Here is a 23,207-nt window from a genome sequence, read left to right as displayed (position 1 = left end):
CCAAACTACACCTGCCAATTCACAATGCATAAATAGGAATCCTAACCCTAACCCTTCATATCTAGTTCAATTGCGGCAGGCACCTCTATAGTTGATATCTCCAAAAGTTGACACAGTCTAGACGGATGAATAGAACTACAGGTAAGAGGGAAAATATGTATTTTTGACTTTGGGGCAGAACTGTCCCATAACCTCTAGTAATATTCACCATAAGTAAATTTATTGTATACCATTATTGTCTCAGGTACTGAAAATCACATTCTCTGACCTGAATTTGGCCGATGTCTTGCACAGATGGAATTAAAACCCAAATGCAAATACAAGAGGGAGAGGACACACTCTGCCTCAGAAATTTCAGTTTCACTTAGAACGAATGTGTGTGTGTGTGTGTGTGTGTGTGTGTGTGTGTGTGCGTGTGTGTGTGTGTGTGTGTGTGTGTGTAAGACAGACAATGAGAAGAGAGAACTGAGTAATAGCCATGAAAAGGGAATCCTATTGTCTCAAAAACACCCCCAGAGCAACATAGATGTTATATTTTCATCGAGCACAGAGCGAGGGAGACACAGCCTGGTAATCGCCTACAGAAAAGACAAAAAAACGCACACTGGGCCTCTAAGTGTGAATGTTGACATGCTCCTCACGACCCCGAGAGGAAGAAAAGGAATACATGACGTTTTTTTCTATTACTTTTTCTTTTTCATCACATTGGCTGTGTACTCGTTCAAATCAAACAATGAATAAGATTAAAGTGCTGACCTCCAGCTCCATCTGTGTTTGAAGATACTGAACTCATAGCCCTTTGTTCTACGTACTCTGCTGAATTTTAGGTCTATGCAGCAGAACAATGTGTTTAAACAAGTAGTTTTCTACAGCCAAACATGGTGACCAGCCAAGTCAGCCACTTGGAGTCAATACAGCTGTGTACCCATTTACAGAAGGCCTAGCTGATGGTGAAAGCGCCCAAAACAAGCAAGATATAAAGACTGATGCAGTGGCAGAGCATCACAGGTAAAATACCAAGTCAAGTCAGTGTCATTTATGTAGCCCATAATCCCTAATCACATTGCTTCAGGGGGCTTTACAATCTCGACAGTGAATGACACCCTCTGTCCTTCGACACTCATTTTGAGCAAGTAACAAAAAGAGGAAAAAATGGAAAGAACCTCAGGAAAAGCCGCAGAGGAGGGAGCCCTGCAATAGCTGTCGCGTGTACAGAACGGACCGACACAGAACATAAAGATTACAGCTACAAAAATTCTGATACATGCAGGTTATTAAATATATGGAAGAATCTGGATCCAGGAGGACAACTGAGCAAGTAAAGGTGTCAGAAAGTGGTCGCGGATTGCAATCATTATCTACAAACCTGCAAGCAAATATTGACTGTTTTCAAAAAATGGAATTTGAAAATTAAAATGAAGCATCGACTTTTGATTCTCATTGTGTAATTTCAAATCAAATGCCGGTGTGATGCCAAAATAAGCAAACCTGCCGTGGAAAGCACCCCCGTGTAGATAATAACCTTGGTTAGGTCGAGGCACGAGGAGTGAAATTAGTTAGGGTTAGGCTAAGAATATCAGGGGAAGCCAATCGGAGGCAGTGGGTGCTTTTCACGGCAGGGTTGATTAATACGGCACAACACTGGAGCAGCGAGCCAACAAGGAAAGCAAATTAGCCATGGCGAGAAGCCCAAATACGTTGCATCAGTTTGCATTTTAATTAGATGTAACAATGCCTCCATGTATTGTCTCTGTCAAATAAACTGATAAATAAATAACCACAACAAAAATGTATCCCCGTCCTTCTCCTTGGACTTTACCGCAAGGAACCTTGAACATATTAAAAATGAGCAAACAACACAAAATTGTCACAAACAAAACGATCTCCCAGAAGGCCTGCGTAGGTGAGTTTTTCTCAACTGATGGCTGTTTCGACTACATCTAGTAGTAGTGAACACAGCACGGACCAACACTAACGAGGTTAGGAGATTTCTCCTGTGGCCATTAATGCTGTAGAACAAATAGCATCAATGCACCTGGGTAAAATGAGTATAGAGTGTTTGCTTTAACTATACTTTCACTTCAGTGCATTTTAACACTTAATGCGTCCCTCAGTGGGCAATTCGAGGCTTGCGGGCACAAAGCAACACAAATAATTCATTCACACACATAAAAACAATTCAAAAATACAAAGTGTGCTGATGTAAAGACGAAGGTTTAAACACACAGGGTCAATGGCAGTGGCCAGTCTGACGCTGACCAGAACAACATGGGAATATTATGTGAAAATATGCTAAATGTGCAGGTGCATTTATCCACCTGACCACCTAAACTGACCATCTATTGCACCGCGTCTGTTCATAAATCTTACGTCTTTTGGCTATATTGCACAGACAGAGGTATATCCCCCAGCAACTTATACAGACTGTATATTATGTACACTACAAAGGCCGGTTTAGATCAGCCATTTTTTAATGTTCTGAATAACTTTTAAATTGGCATTGTTTTTGTTGTTTCCTGTGTTACGGTCCCAAAGTAAAAGAACATATCATGTAAGTAAAATGTTGACAATATACAGGGTCACTGGGTTTGTTGAAGGATACAGGCACCACATTTTTAAGCTTTTCAGGCTCCAGAATACCTTTGGGACTGAGTTACAGCATCATCTCGCAGAATGCCGCAAGATGTTACTAAAAGATGCCGGAGCATTCGTTTTATATCAGATTACTTGACAACCAGCAGGACGTTACGGGGAGAGACAAACATGAACCTACAAACACGAACCAAAGATGGTCTCCAAATAAGTTTAAAGCTTTAGTTTTTGTCCTCATTACTTAAGTGTTAGACTGGATAAAAGACATATTATGTTGAATATTCTAGTCATGTTACATTTATAGACGCTGTATGCTACGTAACGTACTGTACGTGGATTGCGACACACACATTACAGCACAGTATACGCTGCTTTTCTTATGGCATTATTTAAAGCACATTGAAAGCTATTTGTTCTGACAGCCTACTGCCGGTATACTCACATAATGAGCAGTACGATAAACCTGTAGAGGGTCAGTTCTGGCACTGTGTTGATCTCATTTGACAAAACTAATACCTTACGTGTAAATAGTGATATTTCATGTATAAATATTGGTATTATATGTATATTTGTGCCCTAAAATACAAAAACAAAACACATTATCATGGTTTTTGCTCTGTTTCAAATTAGAAATCAGCAACAATACCGAAAAATGTACAACATCTCCATGATTACTCTGTGCTCTTCAGAATAAGACATTATTTACAACAAATAACTTACAGTATGATATAAATACAGCACAATTCTTCTGAATAGAAAGACTTAGTATGACTGTAACAGTTATTGTCACATTCATTCTGAACATCGGTGAATTATTTTTTATATTTTTAAAAAATAATTGATGGATAAAAGCTGCAACAATCATTTTTTCATGTTAGGCAGCAGTTTGCAGTCCACAGAGCTGAACTCCTGAGCAATATAGTCTAAATATTTACATTCTCCTGGGTTAAAGCTTTTTTACATTTAGGAACAGATTTGTTCCATAAGAACACAATATTGTGTACTTCTTTGCGTACTACTTGTGTATAGGCCCCCCCATCAATGCTAACGATTGCAAAATCAACAAAATGTCATCGTTCGTTATTGCACAAGTGTTTATCTTGTGCAATAACTATCATCATAACTATCTATCACTTCAGTAAACTGAGGAACAGTTTTCTATTTTTGGCTTCTCTGATTTGAGATTTTGAAATCCTTCTCAGAGTTGTCATCATGAGCAGCACAGCACAAAGACTACTGAAGTCTGAGTACCATAGAGGGTCAAATCCATAGATCAAGACTAATGTCATTAATATTGTGTAAGGGGATAAAACAGAGAGCCATTCATTCAGAATTGTATTACTTGATCGAGCCCATCTGTGTTTTTATCAGACAAATATCACAAGGCATTCAGATATTCTGGCTCGTCATCTTCTTGTAATTATTTGAGATCATTTGTGCCAGTTTTTGAGGCAAACTGCGAACAAGACAGATGATACCCAACCAAGGCCAAGGCAAATCAATCAGCATTTGTAACGAGACAAAGAGTTTTAAAAATGTGGCCTTGGACGAGACCAGATTTGAGCACTAAAGCCTTGTCCCTCGGTGCCCCTTGGCTCCCGTCTACGAGAGTGGATCTCCGGCAGCGTCTGGGAGATTTGCCAGTATTTGTAGAAACAATTCGTGCTCTCATACACACACATATTGTCATCCTGACTCATGTGTCTTCCCTCTGAAAGGATATCCCTTAAATCAGCTAATAACAAGCACAACATTGAGTATATGTACAGTGTGTTTAAGAGTACTCACATGTGATGTTCTCAGTGAAGCGATGAGTTCAGCACTGACATTTGGTAGACTGTAGGCACTGCAGGTGTCGCTTTCGTACTCACACACACACACACACACAAACACAGGAAGTCAGACACCACTATGATCCCATCCTTTCTGTTATGTGCTAAATGGATTACATAGATCAGGATTACATTGTCTCTGTCTCTGCCTCTCTCTCTCACACACACACCAAGTTTTACAAAGTAGGCTACTGATGCAAAATCTAAGAATTTCCTAGCTCATATAGGAGATCAAATACTTTTTCACTCTTATATACAAACACGTATGTATGCCTATGTATGTATGTAGTTTGTGGTCTTGTGTTACTGTGTTAAACAGGTGTTTACTGTGTGTTTCATTACATGTAGCGCTGCACTGGTGTCAACACCTGCGTTGTCCTGCACCAGTTTTGGGGAATACAGAGTTTCTGTGCCAATGCAGGCACGGTTTAATGCCTATTGTGGCATAAAAGAGTCAAGAAAATGTGTGATATTAATTTGAACAGAAGTTTAAAGTTACAATTCCTAACACATTTATTTTTCAAACCCCTTTTTGATACTACTGTATGTATTTTTTTCTCTTGAAATAGCCGTTCAGTGTGTATACAGTGGGTAATTACCTGTTTATAAAGTAGTTTGTTTCTTCACTGGCAGGGTCCGCCTTTCCCGCACTGCTTTCAAACTACCGTAACACACAGGTAGTTTGAAACAATTTCTTTTTTGGTTCAAATCCCTTTTTTAATCCATTCAATGTATATTCAGTCAGTAATTATGTCTTTAAAAAGTAATTTGTTTTGTTACTGGCAGGGTCCGCCTTTCCCGCACTGTTCTCAAACTACCAAATCCCTTTTCTTATACTACTTTATATCATTTTCTCTCAAAATAGCCATTCACTGTATATCCAGTGAGTAATTACGTGTTTATGAAGTAGTTTGTATCGTTAGTGGCGGAGTCCGCCTTTCCTGCACTGTTTGAGCATCATCTAAACGCACAGGAAATGCTGCACACTCAGTTTTACTGTCTGTTATTTTATCTCACTGACAGAAGCTTCCCTGTTCTGTTATATGAGGATGGAAATAATCTAGCAAGTCTTGCAGTTGGGTATCCATATAGTTTATTGACTGAGGAAAAAAAGACATCAAATTTTAATACAGTGCTCTAATCTTTGCATTTACAGCCTTAGAGAAATGACGTATACATACACATATATCAAACACACAGAAACTCATGAACAGAAATGCATTTAAATCAGCTGAAATAAATTCAAGATCGAAGGCAGTACAGAAGAAGTCAACACATGCTGCATTCATGTAAAAAATAAGTACAGACGGTTGCTGTTTTCAATTGCAGTGGGAGAGCCTATTTGCATTCACTTCACTGGTTGTATGTGTTGAAAAAGCTCAAAGTGCCCACATCATTACATTTGATTTTCATTTTCATCAAGAGCATTCAAAAGCCCATTTACATTCATGCCATATTCACACTGGGGTTCTCTTCCACTTGCTTTCTCCTTATCTTTATCTTTTTCCCCTCTCTCACACTTTCTCTCTTTCTTTTTTTGTCTGTCTCTCCTTTTCTTCGATCGGCCTTTCATGTCACTCCATTAGGAGGGGCTGCAGAGGGGGAACTGATGGTTTCTCTCTCCGGCGTCCTTGCTGCGGTTTCGCTGCAGCTGTTGGGCTGTGATAAAGAGAGGAAAGAGGAGAAGTTTTCACACTAATTACGACACAATAATGAAGCACTTGGTAAAAGGCACAGTGAAAATGAAGGTCAAACTGTCATTAATATAAAGTGAATGGAGTCTATTAGAAAGCATCTGTAAAGTGAGCAGATTACTGGAGAGCGGATAAAGCAGTCTCTTTTACTTGATAGAAGAAAGTTAAGAACATTTACCGGTTACACTGGCAGTACTGCCTGGGCGTGAGCAGCTGGCGGCCATTTTTCATCTTGTGCAATTTTCTCTATCGCAGAAAGAAAAAATCACATTATAATTTTCAGGGGGTTTTCCTCAGTAACCCATCCTCCTCCAGCCGAATTACTAATTTAAATCTACTAAGCATACGATTCCCTTGATGATTTTCTATACATACCTTCTTTCTTTTGATCCTCTTGCACAAGACAATGACTAAGACCATCAGGAGAATCACAACCAGGCAGCCAACTCCAATTACAACCCACATCCACCAGCTGAGCCCCAAGAGCAGACCAGAAGAAGATATGGTACCACCTGGTTGAGCCATGACAGCAGACCACGGCAGAAGAGGAGGATAATGAATAAATGACTCATACACTGAAGAATGTGCTCAAAGTCAGAGGTTATATAGTAGCAGTACGTACAGTCGGTGCATGACGGCCTGTTGCTGTTCTTTGAGGTTTTGGAGGAGACTGGTGGAGGTGTTGTAGTTGCCAGCTCTGAAAGTAAAAGCACATCATGCCTTTAACAGTGGCCACAGAGGCTGCTTTTTTATGTTAAAAAGCCTCCAGTAGAAGAGTGTCCTACCTTTAACCTTGATGTTCAGGCTCACACTGTGCGTTTCCCCACCATGGGAGAATGTGCACTCCCAGGTCCCTGCATCTGAGACGGCCACAGAGCCAACTGTCTGTGGTGACCCTGCTGGTAGACTCCGACCTGGCCTCTTCCACTGAATTGTCGGTACCGGGTTCAGACCGTCTACGTCACACTGGAGCTCTACCTTGCTGCCCGGCTGCAGGTCACCAGAGGGATTGGCTGAGACTGACAGAGAGGGACAACAGATGAGGGCGAGGATACAGTGAGAATCACACAGAGAAAAAGATGAACAAAGGACTTCATCCAGATCATGACAGATTATGACATGATGGGGGGAGCAACATTAAAACACAACATGGCAGTTTGGTTGGTTTTACAAACTGGAGCATCTGAATTTTAGGGATACTAAATCAGGAAATTAAAGGGGCGCTCCACTGATTTCACACATAGAGCTCAGATTAAAAAATGATACCAGTCATCTTGTTAAAATCGCATTATAATAAGCTGTGATGTGATGTAACTTAGTACATTTACTGAAGTACAATCTTGAGGTACTTGTACTTTACTTCAGTATTTCCATTTTCTACTACTTTATATTCCCACTCAACCACATTTTGGTGGCAACTACATTTATTTGATAACTCAAAGGTCATGTTGAACATTTTGATGTAGACAAAGCATTTTTTTTTTAATATTACATCTACAGATCATGTAGAAAGGTGCAAAATAAAAGTATCTCTTTTCCTAAAAAACGTTATGGTGATTGTGAATTACTAATTTTTAAATGTTTGTCAGATCCAAAATGATTGTTTTGTATATCTCTGTGTAAGAAAATGACATATTGTTCCAGCTTCCAGCAAGGTTTTTCAGCCAATTGTATAACTATATAATTATATAGTATAGTACAACACTGATATCTGTTTCGTAGGCGATCAAGAGTCTTGGTAGTTTGGCTGAATGTTATCAATAACACCTTTAGGTTGACAGTTACTTGCTGACTGAATACTGCAGAGCCAAAGTAGCCCATTTTAAAATGTATTTATTTTATCAACAGCCGGATTAAAAAAAAAACGTTGTTTCTGATGATCAGATAAAGGGACATCAGACCCGATAATCAGTTGACCCAAAGTGTACAGTACATACATGTGAATACATGTAGATCTTACTTTTATTGTACCTTTGATACTTAAGTACACTCAATATCAGATACTTTAAGACTTTTTCTCGAATCCTATTCCTATGGGTGACTTTCACTTTTACCAAAGTAATATTTTAACATATATCTTCACTCTTAATCAAGTAGCTATGACTTTAAGGCACTTTGTACAACACTGATAATGAGGAGATTTCTGATTTGAGGAATTACTCCTGATGATCCTTACTCATCAGGCATAGAGATGTGCAGGAAGCAGAGAGTTTTAAACAAGAGGAAGTCTACCAGGTGCTCGACTCTACCTATCCATCTATTAAAAATCTGAATCTTGTGAATCCCCAAAGTTTGTAAAGAATCAAGAGTAATTTGCTAAAAAACCCTTTAATTTATTTAAAAAAACTATGTCTGTGTGTGTGTGTGTGTGTGTGTGTGTGTGTGTGTGTGTGTGTGTGTGTGTGTGTGTGTGTGTGTGACAGTAGATTTGCATTTAATGTTTTTATCTCTAGCATTACACAGCAAGAAATAAATGAATAAATACTTTAATTGCTAATAATTTAATTGTTTAGTAAATGTACTGACTGAAATTTGGTGTTTTTAAAAAAAAAAAAAAATTGGGAGGAATTTCGTGTAACACAATAACTTATCATAAAGTATCATCATAAAGTATCTAATATGCACTTCCTTTTCTAAAAACTTGATTGTAATGATGAGACTCACTCAATGCAACACTAAGACTTATTTGCAAACACATTTTTCTTTCTTCCTCTGCTTACCCGAGACCACACCAAGTGTATGTTGATAAACTTTCGTATCTGCCGTGCAAGTGAATGATCCAGCATCTGTTGGTTTCACACCACTGATCACCAGATCACCACCCCTCTCGGTTGACCTTTTCCCAATGTCACCTTTGTCTAATGCAGAAAAAATGTAATGTAATTAACAATAAAAACAATAATGTGCTGTAGGTATTGTCTAAAGTCTGTTTCTACCTTGCATAGGGAATTTCCCACGGGTAATAATCATGTCATTTCCACGATGCCAAACCAGATTCCTTCTGTAGTCACAATCTAGGGTGGCGGTCTCCCCTGTTTTTGTGACGATCACTCTGCCTGCAGCAGAGAGTGCACCCAGCACTGAAGAGAGAGCATCACATTCATGAGGCACACTTCACTTAGTATGATATATTCACAGGAGGTTACCACAAATTCTGTGCATTAAGACAAGGACAAACTAATGTTATTGGAATATATTCTCATTACTTTGCATTAGAGGCTCATATAGAGAATATAAAGTTAAAAGGCAATTGATTTGGTTGAATTGAGGGAGTTTGTAGGCATCTTGGATGAGTAAAACAGAACTGCAGCTATTTTCACAGGTAGATTAAAATAGTCTTGTAAACATACAACAAGGACAAATTTGGATCTACGTCACTTGTGACTCATTTACCATTTAATGTAAAGGATTATTTACGAGTATAAGTATAAGTAAGTATAAGTATATTGACTCACCAAACCCAAACCACACAACTGTCTTCATTTTAAATCTTGGATCTAAAAGTTAAAAATGACAAACACAAATGTACATTTCCATCAAAGAAGAAAAAATGTGCTGCAGTAGTTCAAAGTGTGAATGCACATTTCCAGCTTAGAGAACCCGCACACAGCTTCTGTTTAAGGCGAGCAACATGTGATCCCTAACCACCGAGCTACCTCTCTACTTCCTTCCTCTCTGTATCTAAAATCTAAAACTTGCTTCGTAGACTTTAATAAAAAAACAGGAACAAATATCTTTGGGAGGATTCAAGAATATGTTTAGGCTCTTTTGTATTTAATTTAATGCTCAATAATGCATGCTGAGATGATTTTCTGTAAATCATGCTGTTCCAAATGAAAATAATTGTAGGTACATCACAAATAAGAAGTTTGTCAAATAGAAAAAGAAACAATTTTGTTCTGCAGTTTTGTTACTTACAAGGAAACTAAATCAAAAGTAAAAGCTTCTGACAAGTTATTCATCCCTTTTTGTCTTACTCTTTGTGTTTCATGATTCTGAAAGGTTTAGGAAATAAATTCAGAAAGCTAAAATACTTACATCTATTTAAACAATCTCTCATATTAAAGCCACAACTGATATCTTTGTATTTTAGTTATTTTTGAGAGCCAGAACAAATACAATCTAATCAGAAAATTAACACTTACTAGTAGATAACTGTCAAAATTGATCTAAAAAAGTGTTCGTTGACATATTTTACAATAAATAAATGTATTTCACTCACCGACTGAGCAGTAATTATAGATTTAGATCACAAAGTATATAAACCATTAAAACAGAGTTTACCTTGACGTACATATTAAAGCATTGGAGACATGGTTGAGCACATTTTTCTTCCTATTTGTTTACAATCATTTAATCAAGACTCAAAGTTTCTAAAAATATATTTTGATTACAGATACAGGAGGGAACATAGCAAAAGTTACTTAATATTTTATAGTATATTTGTTACTCATTCGTCATCGCGGTCACTTCACGCAACACAAGAAAAAACTCACAAAGTTCACATCGAATCCAATAATTTCAATAAAGCTTGATTTTATAATATAGTTCGAGATCTTACCTTTATTTTGCGGCAGTACAGATTTTATCGTCCTTATTGAAGGCCAAAATCTGTCCTCATCCTCTCTCTGCTTCACTTCATCGAAAAACGAGAGAGCAAGGATGCAAAAACTGCACAAGGCGGAAGAGATCTTAAAAGAAACCTGCAGTTTGGAAAGTTGTAGGCCAACACAAACCCCCAGCCCTTTGTGGGTTTGCTTATCATGCATGCGCTTTCTCACATACTAGGCCTGGGATTTTGTACATGAAGGTAAATAAAGTTCAGTAACCTAAAAACACTTACTTACAAATAACCTAAAGGATACGATCATTAACCTGATGTTAAGACAGTTTGTAGGATTGTGCCAACTCATGGCTTATTTTGAATCATGGTCTCGAAATCATAATGTGGATAAACTATGAAAGGAAGCGAAAGTCAACTGAAAATCAACTCCGTTATGACTTAAAGAAAAGAACAAAGGCAGAATGACAGAAAGACAATTCTTTATTTGTCACAGCAGAAGTAACAAAGGATTTGTTTGCAAAATAAAAACAAAATAAAACAAAAATCATCCAGATATCACCCTCACCAAACGTTTAAGAAAAAAAACAAGTTGATTTGGTGCTTTGACGTTTTTTTTTTTTATTTCCTTTTTGCAACACATATTTGAGCCGTTATTTTATTTGATTTACTGACAATTTCCTCTCATCGTGGATGCTGAACTGTTTTTACTGAAAAGGGTAGAGGAGGAGGAGGAGGCGCCGGGCTTACCGGGTGACACCATGCTGCAACCGTCCAATTAAAGAAGAGGGGGCTGGAAGCGACATGTTTTGATAGGGAGGGGCAGTGACTACTGATGGCAGTGTAAATCAATAGCCAGGACACGGATTAACAGTGAAAGTTAAAGCATACTTATTAATAAGGAGTGAATAGACTTGACTTGAGGCCTGTTCCATGAGGCAGTTTCTAAAATTATCTGGACAGTAAAACTAGGAAAAGGTGTTTTAACAGATTTCATATGTCAGCTGTCCAGGTGACAGACTCTGCTTTTCTGAACAGGCGCATGGTGTGTAATCAATGGATCAAAAGAAAAATCCCCCCGCCCCCAACACCATATCTGTACATCTGCACCAACTTATTTAACTGTGTATATATGCAGTCTGAGAGATTTATTTACACTTTTGTCAGCAGGGAAGCGTGCCAGGGCATTTGTAAGAGTTTAGTGGGGTGTGACTACGAAGGTGTGTTTTTGTTAGCGTCCACATTTCTCCTCCTTCACCCCAAGTGTAACGCTCCTTCATCTCATTCAGCCACTCTCCGATAGAAGTAGAGGTATCCCAGGTCTTTGGGAGGTTTCTCAGAAGCACACACCTTCTGATCGTTGAAGATGACCCACCTGTGAAACACAGAGATAGCAAAGAGTTCAGAAAGAGCTCCTGATAACAGACAGTTAATGCATTTAATTATGTACAAACAAGAGACTTTTAAACTAACAGGGTCTTATTTCAGCATGAAATATCCAACACTCAGTGTCCCCAATGACCAACATCATATCTGAACACAAAATAGTAATTTTTAAACAATTTTAAGCCATATCTTTCTAGAATATGGCAGAATTTGAGTGTAGCTTCAAAAATATAGGAGGCAGCTTGTCACCGGAGTAACCACCAGCTGCTGCTCTTTACTTGGCTGTAGCTAGCTACCGTTAGCCTGGCAGCCTGAGAGTGAACACAGCTGGACACCGAAACGGGACTGAACACAGCCTCCAAGCCGGATGGATACCAATTTGAAGACAGTACAGAGGTAAATTTGACAATGGCTACAGGGACAAGAAGACTCGGCAGGTGGGGACAGGAGAGACGTACAACGGAAAAAGAGCGAGAGAGTTGACCATGGTTACTTTTGCTGACCTTGATATTGCCCGTCGTGTTGACAAGCATGTTTGTTAACATAAAGAATGTCACCAACATTTTAGCCAATATGATAACAGAATAACTCGCACGGTTTTCCATACCATTATAAGGCTTGGGTGCAGAAAGTGTTTTTTCACATTTTATTTATTGTTTTTGTTGTGAAGATTTGTATTAATTTATGTTTTAGGAATATTTTTTCACATTCAACTTCCAGTGTCTGAATATTAAGAATTAAAAGTTCACGGCTGTTTGAAAGGCTGCGCCTGCATTATTATGTTATTATTTTATCATTGTATCAGTGGGATCAAATGGTCTTAAAATGACAAAAAAATATATCAAATCACAATTATTTCTGGGACAATATATCATCCAGCAAGAAGTTGTTGTTATGACAGGCCTTTTAAAAATCCCAGCTCTTTGAGAGGTTGATACTTTGCAGTCAGTAGCTATTATTGCTCAGACCAGACCTGGAGTATGGTGCCCCCTGCTGAGGCTCTGTAAAACTCAGCTACTATTTTATTACACAAGAATATGATTTTATAGACATTTAATATATAAATGAACTACTGATTAGAGAACAGAAAACATTTACTTTGTAAGACTTTAACTGTTTTGGGGGTTTTTTGCATGAAGAAAAAAAGAATCTTCTTTCAGGATCTGAGATTTGTAGTGGTTTTTTGGTTGGTTGGTTGGTCTGACCTTAAAGTGCCAAGAGACTTTAAAATATCCCTTAAAGTTAGAAACACAAGTGCAAAAAAACCCCATAAACAAACAAAAACTACTTACTGCTGATCCTTCTTGATGTGACTGACATAGTGGCCACACATTGTGCTTGTCCCCATGTGACTGATAAATGCAAACAGCTCATATTCTGAAAGGAGAGAAACCATGAGTTAATTTTAATTTGAAAATATATTATAAAATAATAAATATTGATGGCTGGAAGAACATAGGACTTAAAATAGAAGAATGTAATATCGCATCTTCATTTCATGTTTATTAACACATCTCTGCAGCTAATTTGTGAGGACACAGTCTGAGGTCTTGGGACTCACTTCCTGGTCCGTCTCTGACACGAGGCCCAGGTGGAGGCTCTCTGCCGCCCTCGCTCTCTGCGGCTGAGCGACCACCTTCAGACACATCCATGGACTCCAGGTCATCCAGGTGGGAGAAGATCCAGTCCACTGCACGGTCCAGGACATTACTCTGTGAAACACACACCAGTTAAAAGAGATATTATTAGACAATATCAACAAATGGAGCTTTTAGTACAAGAACAATATTTTACAAGATAGAGAGCCAAAGATATCTGATGTCATTTCTTCGGGGGCTGGCCATCAAAATCAAAAGCTGTACGGAAAAATCTCTCACCAGCGTTTCTGGGCTAGCTTAGCTTAATGCAACTTTTTGTTGAGGTATTAAGGACAACACTGGTTTGAGTCTCCAAGCATGATGAAAAACATGGCTGCACTACAGTCTGAATAAAAAGAACAGCGGCATCTGTATATGCACAGCTCTACTTTTATACAAATGAGATAAAATAAGTAAAATCTCTAACTGGATGGAGTTTGATTCTAACCGTGGCTCGAAGTGCTTTGGTTGCCTGGTCTCGGCTGAAGCCCATGGATACAATGGTTGCCAGGTGCTCCTCAGAGAGGCTCTCTGTGGGTGTGGTCCCAGCGCCAGAGCTGCAGCCGGGCAACACCAGAGGGGCCGAGAAGTCTGCGGTCAATCAGAAAGAAGACAAAATAAAGAGTGAGGAGTGACCAGACTGACTGAGGTATTCTCTTTCTGGTAAATTCCCACTGCTCTGCACACCTGGGTCATCCATATGGCTCATGATCCAATTCATGGCAGCATCGATTCCAGTGTTCCCAGTGTAGTAGACCGCTTTCCTGCAGGCCTCCAGTGGGAATCCCATTTCACATAACTGGGACACAGTGGAGTCATCAAGGACTGGAGCTAAAAGGTGTGTTAGGAGAGAAAAGTTGAATTACATTTATGTACTTTGTAGATCAATGTGCATTTTTACATTGTTTGTTTGCTGGTGAGAACACCAATTATTTGTAAAATAAAAACATTGTTTTTTGTGCCCTGAACACTTTCTTAATAAATAAAAGTTTCCCACAAAATTGACAAAATTGGCAAAATAATGAAAATAATAGAAATACCAACTCATATACTTCAAAAGCAGAGACCAAACAAAATTAACTTAGATACTGCCTCTTCAATTTGAAATATAACTCAAAACACTTCACATTATGCAAAAGTAAAAAAAATCAAAAGGCAACTGAAGGACGCACGGAAACAGAAAAGGCTGAAAGAAAGAAAAGAAGGAAACAACGAGGGACAAATAACAGAGGAGGAAGGAAAAGATCGGAAATGACAGACAGACTAACACAGCAGTGGGGAGTAGAGCGAGTCGTCCTCCTCGGTGAAATGGGAACCCAGGATACCTTTAACCTCCACGTCTGGGGTCATGAGTGGGGGCGGGGCCACCTCTGGTAGAAGCTCCTCCCCTGGCTGCTGGCCGGTAGCAAGTAGAGCGCTCAAGTCCAGAGTGTCAGGAACGTCGATGCTCACGTCTGCACAGCATTCAAACACACTTTTCATTTCAAACTTTACCACCATAGTTTTCTACAGCTTAGATTCTTGACATTATTTTAACATTGTTGAGAGCATTCTTAGAATTTAATCATCCTCAGTTATTGTTTATTTTATACCTTAATTACCACTGCTTCTTGCAGGAAGCTCTGTAGAGGACAGCTGCCATTTTTTGTTTCATTATCTTTTCTCCTGATTTTTAGTTATTTTGTGTGTGTGTGAGTGGAAAGGGAGTTCAGGATTTTAACTTTTTTTGGCGAATTACAGATTCCCAACTCTGTTTGGAATACACATTTTTGAGTGCAACAACAAACATGCTCATAATATCTTTGCTCACCCAGTTTCTTAGGAACCCAGTCAAGGCCAAAGGTGAACTTCTTAATCTGGATGACCAGGTGGTCGGGGAAAGAGGCAAAGCGGGTCGTTCTGACAAATGACACAAAAGCTGATATTAATAAATACATTTGAGAATGTGTTTTAATTATCATGTCAGTGTCTCTCTTCATACTTGGTAGCAGTAGTCTTGGTTTGCACAGCTGAGCTCCAGAAGTCTGTGAGGATCTCTGGTTCACTGAGGGCCGCCATGCAAGCTGTGAAGGGGATTTGTGCGCGCACTGTAGGGGCTGATGAGTCCCCCTCCTCACGCCGGCGTTCTGCCTCCTGAAGCTCTTCTGTCAGAGAAATATATGCATTGTTGAAAAACAGTGACTTGCACACCCTGTGTTCGAGGCATAAAACCAATAAAATGTCTATAGGAAACATATTTTATGATTTTAAGAAATTTAAAAGAATCATCCCTGAGACTTAAAGAGCCCTCAGCTAACCCCCTTAAAGCAGCACTCCGTTTCCATGTCATGAGGGGCGCTATATAGCCTGTGAAAACCTTGTATATCTACTGTGCATCTGTAAAGTTTTCTAAAATAAAAATAAATAAATAAAAATAATAAGAAAACAACTTCAACCATATCATCACCTCAACACTGATGGACAAAAAAGTATCATGCAGCCACACCTTATTTGATGGTGGTTTCTTACTCACCTTCTTCTCCTCAAGATGATGAATTGCTGGTGCCTTTTTTCTAAATCATTTAACTGTAACATATAATTCACAAGACCACACAAGGCGCCCTGATAGCTCACCTGATGGAGTGTGCGCTCCATGTTCGGAGGCGGAGTCCTCAGCAGCTGCCTGGGTTTGATTCCAACCCGCAGCCCTGTGCTGAATGTCATCCCGTCTCTCTTACCCACTTCCTGTCAAACTCTACAAGCTGTCCTATCTAAATAAAGGCTAACCGCCTAAAATATAATCTTTTAAAAAAAGCTCATACTGCTAACCTAATGTAGAATTGTCTCACCTGTGTTGGTAGCCTGGTCCATCGGCACAGGCAGCTGCACGATATAATCCACCCGCTGTGTGTACTTGGCTTTCTGCGATTGCTGACACACAATCCTCTCCTCCACCAGGAACCTGAAAGCTTCAGATGGGTTGGACCCAGAGCGACAGTTCCTCTGTAGGTGAAAAGAAATAATGAGGAGAAAGCTGGGGACCCAGAAGAGAAGCAAAGTGAGGGAGATGCTTTACCTCCACCATGTTTATGAAGTGCAATAAAAACTCCTGAGCATCCTGTTGTCGATTGGTGGAGAACTCCGGGTGGCCCCGTCCAACAAGTGCTTTGAACATTTGTGGTGCTATGCCGATTTGGTCTCCCTGCAAACAAGCATGAACATTCAACGGTGAGAACTAATAATAGGTAGACCATATTGTCACGTATTTCTGAGAGTAAATCCCACATGTGCCGTGAATATCTGCAATATGTAAGACTTGTAAATCCACTGTGACTGATTGTTTCTTCTTACCCTGGGTTCAGATGCACCGTTTTCATCTCCAGGGTCTGGTGCTGGTTTGGAATACTCTCCTGACAACAGACCATACCCGAGCTTGGCTCTGTGATAAACAAATCAAGCTGACATCACTGCACATCCAACAATATACCAGAGTCTCACACAGGAGGAGGATTTGGATACAGGCCTAAATATATTTTTGGCTTTCAAATTGCATGGTGGAATGTCTTATCAGGGAGAAGACTTTTTCATACATTATCTGGGGAATAAAGACCCTGCAGCAACAAAAGTAGATATTGTTTGAAATTAGGCCACATACACATTAAATCTGCCAGATTTCAATTTAAAATAGACACATCAAATGTGTCAAATTTTGGTGTAAAATAAGTTACTGCACTGATCAGGAATACATCTAAACTCGACACCAAAAAGTGTCAAGTCACTGTATTGGACATACACACAAGAAGACTATTCCAGACTAAGGTTTCACTTTTCCACAATAAGAAGCTCCGTCAGTTTAGATGAGTTACAGTAGAAGCAAAGCTCTCTTTTCCTTCAATCGCAAAGAGCTAAAATGACACGAGGCCAAGTGTCAGCACAGGTCTGCACTAAACCTTGCTGATATCAATAGAGCATTTCGATACAGGAGGATAACCCATATTAAAAATATAAATCACATTTAAACACGGAGCTGCCTGAAAAGGAATCTGTAACCGGCTTTGTAGGTGACAGCTGGCACACTATGAGTATGCTTGTGTGTATTCGTGTGGAGGGTTTCTTTCATCTACAGTGCATAATGGCAACATCTTCAAAGACAAAATGGGAAAGAGGTTAGGATGTGTGTCGGAATGGATGTGTGTGAAGACCGTTATATGAGAAGATGTATACAGAGAAAGCACTTTTCCTGTCATTGCGTTCCTCCTGTACCTTGAGGGGATGTTTTTGGGCATCAAATTGTAATACAAGTCCATGTCATATATCCCTTTCACATTGGACAAAAAACCCACTAACATCTGGCTTTTGTCTAAAATCTAATTGGGTACAATCAGCATTCACTCCCGCGTCAAATGACTGCAGCGGTCATGGGTGTCAATCAGCCTCGGTTCTGATTGGCTGTGATGAAAGCACAACACCCTGCCCCCTTGTCGGCATGATGATATTACATGTGTTAAAGTCATGACCCCTTGCTTGGTCACACTTTGTCATCCGCCTCTGTTCAAACGGCGGCTGAACACTGTTCAGTCGGCGTTGAGTTTGAAAGAGAGACTGAAGTAAAATATAATTAAAACGTAACTGCTGTTACTCGTTTCTGTGCTTTACAGTTTCCTAATCGATACTGCACATGTGCAACTCAACAAAGATGAGACAGAAGTGAGATTTCTCACTCCTTGGCAACGTCATCGTCAAAAACCATAATTCAAAATGTTATTGTTCTCCATTGTTCCCTGTTATACCATTGAAATTGTGATGACAAACGTTACACACAACCACACACCAAAAAAAGGGAACAGATAGACAAACTCATCTACTGGCAGAGGAAAAGGAGTCAATCACCTATATTTAGCAGGTTTTAGCTACGATTAAAAAAACCTGCATATACACACTAATTTTGGTGTAAAAGTGGAAACAGAAAACAACTAGACAATAGGAGAAGACACTCACACTTGGGTTTTGAAGTCCTGGGTGGGGTCACTTGGGGCATCATCAATGATCTTGTCAATGTTAGACACATACCTGGGCAGCATGAACAAAAGGATATGAAACAAATTCTTGACATTCAGTATCCTAATGTTAAAGCTGGACAGTGTGAAAAGTGTCACTTTGACAAAAAAAAAGGAATATTCAAGAAATCAAAAAATATTATTTCACATCTATTACCTGTAATATTCAACTTGACAACAATATTTTTTATTGCAGTCGGTCATAATAAATCATATTGTCTTTCCACACAGGAAATGACATATTCCCTTTAACAACTGGAAGAAACAGGAAGGAGGATTAGAGGGTACTGACTTGCTCTGGAAGTCTGGAACGGTGAAGAGCACTTGCATGACAGAGTTGAGGTAGCAGCTGTTCCCCAGGTTCTTCATGCCCGTCAAGCCGGGGCCAAACAGGGGCCGTAGGGTGGTCCCCGACTCCTGGATCACTTCCCACTCCCCCACACGCTGGTTCACAGCAATCTCCAGCTCTGTCATCGTCCGCTCGGTCTGAGCAGAAAAGTCAAAGGGATCAGATAACGAAGGATACAGTGTATAAGCAAATATACATTTTATGTATATATATATATATATATATATATATATATATATATATATATACACATATACATATATATATATATACATACACACACACACATATGGCAACATTCATATAATAACGGCAAGTTTTGAGAAAGATGAGCAAAATTAGCCAATATGCAGATATGCAGTAGTAATGACAGCAGTCAGATGATGAAGAAACTACAGATGCATCATCACAGCACTAAGTGCTGCACTTTGTCTTCTGCTCCAGTGTAGCACAATTCCTCCACCCCCTGTCTGCACAACATCATTACGTGTGTGCAGCAATACATTAGCAAGACAAGAAACCACATTACAGGGCACGGTGAGAGGTAGAGATATTGACAATTGTTTAGTCGGCACTCTGCATGAGGGGACAAGCAGGTGGCAAAAAAATGAACGGCAACAGGGAATCAGAGTAGAAACAGGGTGGGAGGAAAATATCTGAAACTGGGGACATTATGTGGATACAATAATGTGTCTTCTATGAAAATAAGAGCACACAAGGAGAAGTATTACAATCCATCAGTAATAATACTGTAATGATACTTTAATAATGTTACATAAACGTATACATAATTCATAGTGAACAAAGTGATGGCAAGAAAAAAATAAACATGAGGGAGAACCAGGCAAAAAAAACATATGAATTTTCAGTGGTATTAGTTAAATGTTGTTGGCTCTCTCTCTCTCTGCAGCTAAAATGACCATTGACCATGTAATCAATAGCTGCTCTATGAGGAAGAGCCAGCCATAACTGTCTGGATGTCTGCCAATAGGAAAAAAATCCAATATCTCTGACTTAATCTGTAAGACTTCAATCGTGAAGAGAGAGTTGAACAATACTTTTGTCTACAGGAACTTAAACGTAGTAAACCAGTGGCCAAAACGGCAGATTTGATATTTTTAAATGTCAAAGAGAAAAAAATAACAGCTTTGGCTAAAAACAACAGAAACACAGAGCTTACCTTCTCCATGGTCATCATGTCAATGCCAAAGTGAGATAGGTGCTCTGGTAACTTGGAATCCAGCACCATGTCATCCTCATCATAGGAGTACACATCTGGACATACAAAACAGCGGTGGAAGTTAAGAGCAATGAAGCACTGAAGTGCCAGACAAATGCAAATACTTTGTATAGTCCAACAGAGATCCACCATAGCCCACATATTATGCCTGCAATGCAATTTGACTTTACCACAGAAATATGGTTATGCTTACCTGCTCCATCGGGAGTAATGGTACCGAGTTTGACAGCGAGAGGGTATCCTGTCTCCTGGAAGTGGAGAAGGGCGTGGTTGTTTCCACCGGTGCCATCAAAATACCTGCGACCACACAGCACTTTTCCGTCCGTCAGGTTCATCCAAATATTCTCTTGGAGGTCACACACCTCACACCGCCAGCCACTAGGATGTAGAGAAGACACAACGGCATTAACGGACTAAAATAACGGATTAATGGATCCTATATGCACTGCAACTCAGAGAGGATCCTTAGTTTGTAGAGACAGCAGTCAAAGTTACAGTTTTGCACATTATTTCTTTAATTTGTGGATTAATATGGAAAGTGGATGGTAGATTTATTTACAGGACAGCTGTGACATGATGTCTCACCTGGGAGGGATCTTGACTCCGTTGTCGAGCTGTTTAAGATCAACGGCATGCCTCGACTCCTGTCTCACCTCTCCATCCCACTGTTGAACTTGTAAGGTGTGAGACACTGAGTCAGCTGCCATGATTCCCGCCATCGACAGGGACACCTGGGGGGACAATAAATGAATCGATAGGAACAAATTACATGTGACTAATAGCTCATTGCGAAACTGAAAATAACACATATGATTATCTATATGTCCCTGTATATCACTAAGGGCATGTGCCCATGTGCTCTAGTATTAAGGGAATATATTGTATGAACATTGATTTGATCTATAAAGACTGTCTGTATTGGTAACAAGCCTCTTTGCTGTTCTTGATATATATTGAGAGCGATCACACTGAGTGAGTTAATAATGACTTTTTTTTGCCAGAAAACAAAATAGCTCACCCTCTCTCTCACAACGTCAGGCATGGTAGCAAGGTCCTCTGATGTCACCTCCTGCCTGTCAGGTAAAATTACCACCTTTACATCCTCCTCATATAGCTCCTGCTCCACATCAAAACCTCCTTCAATCCCTGAACAGACCACAAACAGGATGAGAGGAAGACTAGGTCAGTCTCAAAACAAGTCACCTGTATGATCTATGTTTGTGTTCTTCTCATGCTCTCACCTATAGCCAGCCTGGTGGGCTTTTTCTTAGGTGGGTGTCCAGATCCAGAGTTATTGTCATCTTCCTTCTGTGACAATAACATAGGGCGTCATTGGGTGTGGAGATTAGTTCACTTGACATGGAAGGAGATGGCCCTGACAGTGTCAAATATATTCTAGATATGTGTCCATGTCAGAAAACATAAATCAAAAAGTAGAATAAACAATCCACCTTAGCCTTGCGAGTCCGGGTGATGTGCAAGTAAGCCCTCTGGCCAGCCCGGGCATGGTGTCTGTCCACATACTGAACCCCAAAGCCCAGGAAACTGTTCATGCACACATACAGGCCACCTTCACTCTCCTGCAAAGAAGACACAATGTTCAGTGTTGCAACCTGTTCTTATCTCTCTCCATCCAGACACAACACAGAGATGTGAAAATTAGATGCAATAATGGTAATAATAACTTTATTAATATGGCACTTAAATACATCAAAAGGTTACAAAGCGCTTCCCAGAATATATAGATGAAAACAAAATTGTAACCATGACACATTATAAGCTACTGTATTTTAGCCAACTAGCTAAAATCAGCCTGCTAACACTTGCAATTCAGTTTAACACTGGTTTGATGTTATCTAAACTTCACCGTAAAGATTGAGATATTATGTGCTTAATTATATGAGAAAGCATGGACAGTCTTGCCACAGTTGTGACCAGAAATCGTCCAGGTTAGCTTGCTAGCTACCGTTAGTTTGACAGCATACCCTATTACACTATCACACCTAGCTAAAAAGCTAGAGCAGCTAAGTTTCCATTACAGTGCATTATTAGCTTAGCTTGAAGCTAGCTTGCTAGTTAGTTGCAACAAGAAAATATAGGAAGCCAGTGCGTCAAAGTGGGCGAGAATACACATTAGACAAAAACAAAAGAGAGGGGAAACGAATGGGAAAATGAAACAACACTGTTTGTTGGCTGACGTTTAAATTTAAAAGGGAAGATGGCTCACCGGCGAGGAAAATGACAAGGCGCATTCGTCTTTGTGGACGCGGTCCCCGGGCTTCGGAACCCGAATTGTGGACAAAACCGACATCAAAACCTCCCCAACATCCGCCATGACAAGCTAGCTAGTTCCGCCTTTCAGTGGGACACTTGCTCCTCTGAGTTTGGACCCCCAGCCTCTTGATTCCCCGGCTCGGTTGAGTGTCCGTCGTCTAGCCCGTGTTCTGCTGTGTGTGTTTGGCTGAATGAATCATGAGCCGCTGCCTTGTGTTGAGGGAAGGCCGGACGAACTCAGTCGCCCGCACGCCGACGGGCTGCGGCTCGCTACCGTAATCTGTGGAACACGGCCGCCTGCCATGATTTTTTTTGCAAAGCAGTAAATTCACATTAAAAATCACATCTATTGAAGCTAAATCGCCGCGGTCACGTGCGTTTACACGCGGGGGATCGATCAACTGTGAGTTCGTGAGAAGTGATCCACCAGACAATCGATAGCGATTAATTTGAGTTGAGCCTGTTTTATTTGTATATTTACGGTAACGTCGGCTGAACTCGACCGACGGCTTCCTCTCGTGGCGACATCGCGGTACTGCACCCTAACGATCCGCTAAACACAGACCGGCGATAACTAGTTCAAAACAACACTTTTAGTGACATTTA

At 39.9% G+C, this 23,207-nt stretch overlaps 2 protein-coding genes across 3 annotated transcripts; both read right to left on the bottom strand.

Moving 5' to 3' along the window:
- Positions 1-5,535: 5,535 nt before the first annotated feature.
- LOC141012373 (T-cell surface glycoprotein CD4-like) lies at positions 5,536-10,718 on the bottom strand. The gene is made up of 9 exons (XM_073485836.1): positions 10,680-10,718; positions 9,574-9,615; positions 9,055-9,198; positions 8,839-8,976; positions 6,904-7,137; positions 6,741-6,815; positions 6,494-6,630; positions 6,297-6,364; positions 5,536-6,083 (listed from the first exon to the last, which is right to left on the bottom strand). Exons 2-9 carry the CDS (start codon positions 9,599-9,601, stop codon positions 5,999-6,001), a joined length of 909 nt encoding a protein of 302 aa, XP_073341937.1. The 5' UTR covers positions 9,602-9,615; positions 10,680-10,718; the 3' UTR covers positions 5,536-5,998.
- A 426-nt stretch (positions 10,719-11,144) lies between these two features.
- On the bottom strand, positions 11,145-22,869 carry usp5 (ubiquitin specific peptidase 5 (isopeptidase T)). 2 transcript variants are annotated; one of them, XM_073485738.1, is made up of 20 exons: positions 22,555-22,869; positions 21,779-21,907; positions 21,569-21,635; positions 21,346-21,473; positions 20,913-21,058; positions 20,521-20,705; positions 20,268-20,362; positions 19,031-19,224; positions 18,680-18,751; positions 17,033-17,120; positions 16,758-16,883; positions 16,531-16,684; positions 15,684-15,846; positions 15,513-15,601; positions 15,028-15,156; positions 14,390-14,533; positions 14,151-14,293; positions 13,627-13,777; positions 13,358-13,442; positions 11,145-12,054 (listed from the first exon to the last, which is right to left on the bottom strand). In XM_073485738.1, the coding sequence occupies exons 1-20, from the start codon at positions 22,660-22,662 to the stop codon at positions 11,961-11,963; spliced, it is 2,490 nt and encodes an 829-aa protein (XP_073341839.1). In that variant the 5' UTR covers positions 22,663-22,869; the 3' UTR covers positions 11,145-11,960. The 2 variants fall into 2 exon arrangements, with proteins under 2 accessions (XP_073341839.1, XP_073341838.1); XM_073485737.1 differs by having other exon boundaries at positions 11,872-12,054; positions 14,971-15,156; positions 22,555-22,749.
- Between the last annotated feature and the right edge of the window lie 338 nt (positions 22,870-23,207).

Source organism: Pagrus major, chromosome 17, assembly GCF_040436345.1.
Source record: "Pagrus major chromosome 17, Pma_NU_1.0".
Classification (NCBI taxonomy): domain Eukaryota; kingdom Metazoa; phylum Chordata; class Actinopteri; order Spariformes; family Sparidae; genus Pagrus; species Pagrus major.
The sequence above is the reverse complement of the archived record's forward strand: the minus strand, read 5'-3'. Positions and strand labels throughout refer to the sequence as shown.